The 9,214-nt window shown below is 38.1% G+C and overlaps 1 protein-coding gene across 1 annotated transcript; it reads left to right on the forward strand.

The window, feature by feature from the left end:
- The first annotated feature begins 503 nt into the window (after nucleotides 1-503).
- Nucleotides 504-3,393, forward strand: LOC149233008 (caffeoyl-CoA O-methyltransferase). The gene is made up of 6 exons (XM_089379623.1): nucleotides 504-715; nucleotides 918-1,056; nucleotides 1,171-1,250; nucleotides 1,384-1,528; nucleotides 1,628-1,759; nucleotides 2,847-3,393. The coding sequence occupies exons 2-6, from the start codon at nucleotides 928-930 to the stop codon at nucleotides 3,138-3,140; spliced, it is 780 nt and encodes a 259-aa protein (XP_089235749.1). The 5' UTR covers nucleotides 504-715; nucleotides 918-927; the 3' UTR covers nucleotides 3,141-3,393.
- The last annotated feature ends 5,821 nt before the right edge of the window (nucleotides 3,394-9,214 follow it).

The following is a 9,214-nucleotide window of genomic DNA, read 5'->3' on the forward strand; positions in this document are numbered from 1 at the left end:
ACGAACTTATAACTTAGATGTGGGCCCCAAAAAAAAGAGGAGGAAGCACAATTCCCTTCCCTGGTGAAATAAATAATAAATGCAGCATGTTGATAATATGCACAGATAAGCCTTGTGGGTTCCAAAATATTATATTCCGTACCTTGAATCGTGATAAAACGTGAATTCAACTTTGGCATAAACCAAACTCAACTATGGTAATGCGGTTGGTATCGGAATCCAACAACTTCCTGGAAAATGCGTGACACCATGATTGATTGAGGCGACACCGTCCACCCTGGTCACTTTCCGGGGTTGGTAAAGAGTAGGTGGCTTAGATCTTTAACACTAGCGATTAGGTTTAGCGGGACCTCTTCAAAAGGAAATTGGGTAAGAGGTCGCGAGTTCGAGCTCGATTGGACGGAGTCCCGTGGTCAAACTGACGGCGACTGACACACAGCACATGAAATTAGCAAGGGATTGGGATAATTTCGATGGGACTGTCGATCAGAACGAGAAGTTTAAGCAAAGTTTTGATGGTCAAAACAGTAAGGCAACGCCAACCTACCTACTCCCAATGGGCCCTCCCAGGAGCCCTAGTCATCCCCACTATCTCATCTTCGTATAAAGATCTGCCCACATTCTGCTATTCCTCCACACAAATTCGTCTTCGGCAATTTTCTTTTTGAGGCAACCTACATTCATTGAATCCCAGGATTTCTTCTTGTCCAAACAGGTAATTACTCGCACAATGGCATTTTGAGATTCAGGACTTTGGGGTTACCTTAATTTAGATCGTTGGATAATTTGGGTAGTTGGATCTCTAATGCAAGATCTGGGTTGCAGACCGGTTGGGGAATGCCCGGTAATGTTGGGGTTTTTCTGTTTTTCTTTTCATGTTCAGTTGGTATTTAGATCTGTTTTCAACTGTTTTGCAGTTTTGAGGAAATGGCAAGCACAGATGTTGCTGCGGCAGAGGTGAAGGCTCAGACAACCCAAGCAGAGGAGCCGGTTAAGGTTGTCCGCCATCAAGAAGTGGGACACAAAAGTCTTTTGCAGAGCGATGCCCTCTATCAGGTTTTTCTTAACCCTTTGATCTCTGAGCTTTTTCAATAACTTTAGCAGAGCCAGTAATTGATGAAGTTAATGCTTGCCTTGTGAATTAATTCCAATGGTATGTGATTATTGCAGTATATATTGGAAACGAGTGTGTACCCTCGTGAGCCCGAGCCAATGAAGGAGCTCCGCGAAGTGACTGCCAAGCATCCCTGGTAAGCCACTCAACCTATCGATCTATGTCCATTTCTCCAGAATTATCAAATAAATGGGTTCTTCGAAGATTTCATAGGCAGTTATCATGGTGTGTGTGAAGAAACAGAGGATTGATTGTTTGGATTTTGACAGGAACCTCATGACTACTTCTGCCGATGAGGGTCAATTTCTGGGCCTCCTGCTGAAGCTCATTAACGCCAAGAACACCATGGAGATTGGGGTGTACACTGGTTACTCGCTTCTCAGCACAGCCCTTGCATTGCCCGATGATGGAAAGGTATTAAGTCATCTCTAGATTCACTGTTCAGCAAATTCCCAGAAATGTTTGAATCCTGGTGGATTGGAATTAATGGTGGGTTAATGTTTGGGATGGCAGATTCTAGCCATGGACATCAACAGAGAGAACTATGATATCGGACTGCCTATTATTGAGAAAGCTGGAGTTGCCCACAAGATTGACTTCAGAGAGGGCCCTGCTCTGCCAGTTTTGGACGAAATGGTTAAGAATGTATGTATTGATTGATTGGAGAAATCTAATGGTTTGTTATATGCTGATGAAATTAGACTAAATATGATCCATCTTAATTCATAGATCTATTCATAACCAAAAGTCACAGATTAAAAGAAATACAGATTTTAAAGGGATCACACAGAAAACGGGAAATGAGGATGTGAAACCAAAAGTCGCATATTAAAAGAAATACAGATTTTAAAGGATCACACAGAAAACGGGAAATGAGGATGTGAAGGCATTTGAAACAAATTGAAATGTCAATTTAGTATAAGCTTAATTTAGATGGTTAGTTTAAGCTGTCAGATGACTGTATTGTGATCAATGTTATTGAAAGGGATTACAGAGGAAATGGGAAATTAGGCTATGAAGGGCATTGCAAATAAACTGAAATGTGAATTTAGCCTTTCTTAATTTAGATGGTTAGTTTAAGCTGTTAGATGATTTTATTATGATCAATGTTATTGGGTATATGATTATATTTACCTAGATTAGTTTTAGGTAAAAACATTATGTAATAACTTAATGATTGTTTGTTTTTTTCATCTTATTTGTTATTATAGGGTGGAAAGAGATTAAGTTAATGATAAGTTTTTTTTTTTTTTTTTTTTTTTTGTTTGTTTTATCTTATTTAAATATAGGATGGAAAAACAATAAACCAATAATTAACTTGTTGTATAGTGCTTAATATCTGGGAATTTTATCTATCAAACTTTACTTAAACATACAACATACAGATAAAAATTAATGATTAACTTTTTATCTTTTCATCTTATTCAAACATAGAATGGAAAACAATAAACAAATAGAATGACAAAACAATAAACCAAGGAAAACAATAAACCAATAATTGACTTATTACATGACGCTTAATATATGCGAAATCTATCTATCAGCTAAATCTATCTATCAATAACCATATTCTGATAGAAATCTTCCTCCATCTAAATTATACCCAACTAAACTGTAGAATGAAACATTTCACATCTTTCTCATACTACTATAAACTGTACAAAGCACTAAAGCTTCTCTGGATATAATATTAAAACTAATTGAAGATTAAATGAATGGATGTTCATTGCAGGAGGACATGCATGGATCGTTCGACTTTGTGTTCGTGGATGCCGACAAAGACAACTATCTAAACTACCACAAGCGTCTGATCGATCTGGTGAAGGTTGGAGGTCTGATTGCATATGACAACACCCTGTGGAACGGATCTGTGGTGGCCCCACCCGATGCTCCCCTGAGGAAATATGTGAGATATTACAGAGATTTCGTGATGGAGCTAAACAAGGCCCTTGCTGTGGATCCCCGCATTGAGATCAGCCAAATCCCAGTCGGTGATGGCGTCACCCTTTGCAGGCGTGTCTATTGAAACCAATCCTTGTTTCTGCTCGTCTATTGCAAGCATAAAGGCTCTCTGATTATAAGGAGAACGCTATAATATATGGGGTTGAAGCCATTTGTTTTGTTTAGTGTATTGATAATAAAGTAGTACAGCATATGCAAAGTTTGTATCAGAGTATTGACTATGTTTTCTTCGCCATTTCGATTTGGGGGCATCGAATTTTGTCCTCTGTGTTTGGAAAACAGCAATTTACCAGAGAAAAAATTCACGACTTTCTACAGATTTTAAGTTGGTAAATATGAGTTTGAATTGTTATAATAGCAAAATTGTTTTGCTAAAATTGCACATTGAAAATAACATGAGGTTTTCACGGTTTCTGAATCAACCTAGGTTATTTTCAAAGTTCCATTTCATCTTCAGCAGGATTTGAGTAGCCTAATTCTAATAATGCCCCATGGGAAAAGAACCAAAAGCTTGACTTATCAGACTTTCAAATTAAGAAAGTAGCTGTAAAACAAAATGTTTGTATTTTTATACTTACTTGTATGATAATAATTTGGAATATCTCATCTTATTGGAATATCTCATCTTTTCTCTCAATGCAGTTTTTGTTGGATTAAAGGATATTATAAAATTGATAAAAGATAGAAGAATAGATATGGTTTCTTTATACACAAGAAAAAATGTTTATGAAATGATAATTATTTGGAATATCTCATCTTTTCACTCAATGCAGTTTTTGTTGGATTAAAGGGTATTGTAAAATTGATAAAAAATAGAAAAATAAGTATGGTTTCTTTGTATAAAAAAATGTTTATAAAATATTACTTTATAAATTATTTCATATCTAACGAAATCTAATAACTTTGTAAAATTTAAAATCAATTCACTCATAGATAGAGTATCTCTACTTCACAATCATCAAGACAAACCAATTCACTCATGTACAGAGTATCTCTACTTCACAATCATCAAGACAAACCAAAATCTCATAGTAAGCTGAAAAATTATTTCATGTCCAACTAAATCTAATAACCTTCTCAATTTCAAAATCAAACCACTCATATACAGAGTATCTCTACTTCACAATCATCCCTCATACCTCATAGTATGATGAAAAATCACACCTTAAACAATAAGAAAAGAAAAGGTTAATAATTCCAAACAAAAACAATAGAAGTCAGAAACAGATATGTTACAAAATATTTTAGGTAATATCAGGTGGTCAATTCTTAACCTATATTAATTTATGCAAACAAACTTTAACAGGCACAAAGAATAGAACAACATTTACTTTCTTTTATACATTTTCCTTGCCTTTGACAACTATATTGAAAAGTACCTCCCATATCTCTAAACGTATAACAACAACAGAAACATTTACACAGTAAACAATTCGAATCTCTTGTTCAAGTAGCAAAATCACTCAGGAATATGCATAGAGTGGAGTCCCTGTACAGATCCGGACACTGCAATTGTTGGCAGAGTTAATTGGAAGGAAATTGTTGGCTACATGATTTGATAGCACAGTAATCATCCATCATCTCGGAATTCAAATTCATTGTGTGTCCCAATAAAATAACTTTTAACACTTGTTACACCATCTTGGAATTTAAAAACTCAGTGTGGGCTTCTGGACGCTTGTTACAGCATCTTGGAATTCCAAATCATTGCGTTTCCCAATATAGGCTCAAAATACTTTTGGAAACTTGTTACACTTAGCATTGTGAATATTAGCACAACGGGTCTCGAGAATTTTGCTTTGTTTTGTTTTGCATAGGTATTTGAGGATTAATACCTTGGCACCACCAGAATAACGTAGGATTCCACGCTAGCTGGCACCATTGGGGCTGATACTGATACAGTAGAAACATAGAATCCAGTACAAGTGGGTGTAAACATAGAATACAAACTGGTTCAGCGCAACTGGGATGCAAGTATAGTTGACTACCACAGGGATTGCAGATTAACTTGGAGCAACCAGGTTTTACGAAAGTGCAGGTACAACTAAGTAATATAGAATTCTCGGGATTAACATTAGAATATTAGTAATATAGAATTTGCGGGGTTAACATAAGAGTATTAGCATAACTGTTATATGAGGAAGGGAACAGGAAGGGTATCACTGAAAGTTGTTAACGTGGGAATAATATGATGAAATAGAAAATATGTTTGGCTAATATAAATCGGTAGTTATACATATATCTTTTGAGATATTATATATTAATTTGTAATTTTTTCTTTCTTTTAAGAATTGATAATTTGATATTATGAGTATGTAGATGTAAGAGTGGTAAAGTCACTAGCAATAAGACCAGGACACCGTAGTTAACAGCAGCACTAGATATAGGATGGGGAAGTTGGGTTAGGCCTCGAGGCCTAGGAAGTAAGGACAAAAATGTACTTGACAAATCTATTAGAGAGCATACGAAAAAGGTTAGAGGCATTGATGGAGAGAATCTTACAAGTGGACTAGGTGATGTAGGTAGACTGATGTCTAGAAGGCAATACTGATATGGTGGATGAGTGGAGACCCATACTAAGTCGAGTAGTCGAACTAGGTGTTAACTCCAAGATATTTACAAGCACTTGATGTGATACCACCAACTTAGGGGTAGTGGTTGATAGATGCCCTAGAGTTTTTGTATCAAGGCATATATGTATTTTTGGAGAATCAAAGACTGTAATGTGCAAACTTATATATGACCTAGAGTTTTTGTGTCAAAACATATATGTATTTTTAGAGAATTAAAGACCGTTATATATATATGATTTTATTTGTTTACAAACTTAATCACATGTTATTTACATGTTTGACATGGGTAGTTAACTATATGATGATGTTTGTGTTATTTGGTCTTGTACTTAAGAACTATCCCAATCTAGGACCTTATTTGTTGTGCTATTTACATCAATTTTGTGGTTTTTTGACTCGTAAACTGTGTTGGATGTTCCAATGGTTGACTCACCAAAAAAAAACTTAAAATCACTATAATGAACATATGCTCCATTCTCCAGGTATATTTTAGTATTGTTAACATTTTAGTAGAAATTAAAATACACACACGCCATTTGGATTTTGGCATATGAGATAGACTACAATCGTAAAAACACACAATGAGACATAAATATTTACCCTTGAAATTGATACAAGAAAACCAACATCCAATGAAGGGTTGTAGCTTCTATCTTCTAATATTATGAAGATTACATTATAGATTATAAAGTTTTCCAAGCTTATTATGAAGTTATGAGAAACTATGGTCTTCTATAATCTTCTACAATAGGTTTTTGTTACTATACTCTATTAGTGTCTATTGAATTTTCACGATCTTGGGTCTAGGATAGAATCTTAAAATCTTTGACGCTACCAAACCAAGAATCTCAACAATACTAATTTGCACAGCGGAATATAAATTTGCACAGTGGAATATAAACAACAGTAAATCACATATGCACAGAATATAGACAACTTTTTACAGTTTTCAACACAACTTCATTATATTAATCCAACTGATATAATACAACAGTCTAGGGTTCCTGTACCAGAGATAATGGCCCTCATACACCTACTAGTACAAGATACAAAACTGGGGCTTGATATCAGTACATTGACAACCAATCTGCCCTCAACAAGATACTCTGACCATCTGGTTGATGTAATCCACTGTCTCAACTCCTCTCAGTCGTACCATGTACTTGCCTAGTCCTTTGGCTCTCGACCTGTAGCTCCTACCTCTATCAATGCTCCAAGTCCATTTGACCACTGAATCTCAGCTATCCAATCTGCTCACTAGTTAATCATTCATCCATCAACACATCGAGATTCTTGTCGAGTTATTCACAACTCCACTTGTGAACAACTCTCAATTTTCCCACTGCTGCTCCTCAACTACTCAAGGAATTCAACCCACTATGGTCATCCTGCGTTGCATCGATGAAGACCAACATAGGGCTCGGAGAGCTGCCACCTATCACTGTAAGATGTCCATCTCCCACATGTTGATTTGGTGTAGTATTGGATGTGCTCTAGCTACGAAAATTGGCGGAGAGGCTAAAGCACATGAGATCTCCAATACCCAAAAATGGTTTAGGCAAATTCTAAACAGTTTGGGAGATATTAAAATAATTAATATTATTTGGAGTCCCTAAGTCTAAACATAGGGAAAATAAAATATTAATGTGAATTAGTATAAAACTGTGTTAGAAGGGTCCAAAAGTCATGGATCAAGCCAGAGTTAATTTTAGCCGTTGATTAGGGACTTAATCTCGACTGCTGAATTGTCAACGAGAAAAGTATAAGAGGAGGCTTGAGGATCACTTGGAGAATACACTGAGTTGATCAAGATTTCGATTTTTTGGGGCAGGGTTTGCTAAGGAAGTCAAAAGAGTGATTAGAGTTTCAGCTGAGGGGTAGTGAATACAAAAGTAGAGAGGCGGAGAGGGTACCAAGACAATCAGCGTAGAAGCTAGGAGAGAGGGACACAGAGCTAGCAAGAGGCCACGCAGAGCCAGCTAGGGCCCACGCAGAGCCAGCTAGGGCCCACGTAGAGGCAGTGAGGAGCTGTGCAGTGCCTCAGAGAGCCAACGTGGGTGACGCAGAGGCTCTAGAGGCTGATGCAATGCCTCCATAGGTTGACGCAGGGGTCATTGGGTTGACGCTGGGCCAGAAAGGGCTAACGCAGTCCCTAGCGGCTGACGCTGGGGTTTTCATGGGGCAGATTGGAGCTAGAAGCTGTTGGAGTGTTTATCCGGGGTTTCAGCCGGAATATCTGCTTCCGAGTAGAGAGGTACTACTGCGGAGATTATTCTGTATTGGGTGCGCTAGTTTTGGCACCCAGATTGTATTCAGAAACTGCACAATAATAAACCCCTTAGATAACTGCATCGGTTTTCCCGCATTGGGTTTTTCCGGGGACAATGGTCCAAAAACAACAGTATCACTTGTGTGCTTGTTTGTTTCCTTAAGTTGATGATCTGTAATGTGTTGAACATGTACTTGTATTTACTTTCAGTATTTACATGGTAAATAACTTGTCAATTAATCAGAACAAGTAGGTAGACATAAATCAGAAAAGTACATGAAGGGTTTCTAACAGTTAGACATAGAAATTCCAACATGGCATCAGAGCATGGTTGCAGATCACAGGAGAACTGAGGACATCAACTTAGCAAAGAACAACAATAGAAATAATTGTCCTGAGTGACAGATGCTGTTCCTAGCAGGAGAGCAACAAGGAAGGGGTGACGTAGTACCTGCACCAGCAAGTTTGAGTCGAGAAGAGGATCAGCGCAGTGGCAGAGAGGAGTAGACTCGACCTACGCAATGTCCGTCATCTTTCTCAATCAGGAAGGATTGATGCCTGTGGCTAGGAGGTGTGGATTTTGTTGGTGTCGGGATTGCGCAGAGCCTAGAAGCTCTAACCTTCAGTTTGCTAGGGCTTAGGAGGCTGTGGGTAAGTTGCAGAGTGAAGCTGGTGGGGTACTGTAGTTAGAACAATACCTAACAACGCAAGGCCAAGGAGGAGGGAGTTTCTACCAAGGATTTCTAGCCAAGAAATTGGATTAGTGGTGCAGCTGCACTACCGATCGGAGTGGGGGCATCTCGACATTGGTAGAAGGGTTTCCAGGAGGGAAATCGAGGCTCAAAGGGAGTCACACCAAGAACTTCCAGGAGGGAAGTAGAGGAGCAGTGAGATGGCAGTGAACGGGGTAAGAGACTAGGACAGTCTGAATGGAGCGTCAAACTTCATAGTCTGGGAGGCCAAAATCTTGTCTGTTCTAGACAGGAATCATGTCAAGCACTTCGCCTTGAGGACAATAGAGGTCACAGTTGACCCAACTGATAACGATAAGTACGAGGATGCAATGGCGAGGGCTAAGAGCATCATCCTTGATGGGGTCAAGGGACATATAGTACTACATATTGCCGAGAAGAATACATCAAATGAGATGTGGGAGGCCCTAAAGAAATTGTATCAGCATACTTTTGTGTAGAGGAAGACACTACTAGAAAATCAGCTGCGTCATACCAGATGCAGAAGGGAGAATAGATCGACATCTTCCTCAATCGATTGAAGGAGATCTGGGATCAGCTGACT

This window comes from Pinus tabuliformis, chromosome J (assembly GCF_031772625.1).
Source record: "Pinus tabuliformis cultivar Carrire ecotype Pingquan chromosome J, CPIR1, whole genome shotgun sequence".
NCBI classification, from domain to species: Eukaryota; Viridiplantae; Streptophyta; class Pinopsida; order Pinales; family Pinaceae; genus Pinus; species Pinus tabuliformis.

Excerpts from the sequence above, each read along its gene's own strand:
- LOC149233008 (XM_089379623.1), top strand. The coding sequence starts at position 928 with ATGGCAAGCACAGATGTTGCTGCGGCAGAGGTGAAGGCTCAGACAACC. Across the intron at positions 1,251-1,383 it reads GTGACTGCCAAGCATCCCTG|GAACCTCATGACTACTTCTG; the intron begins GTAAGCCACTCA and ends GGATTTTGACAG. Across the intron at positions 1,760-2,846 it reads TGGACGAAATGGTTAAGAAT|GAGGACATGCATGGATCGTT; the intron begins GTATGTATTGAT and ends TGTTCATTGCAG.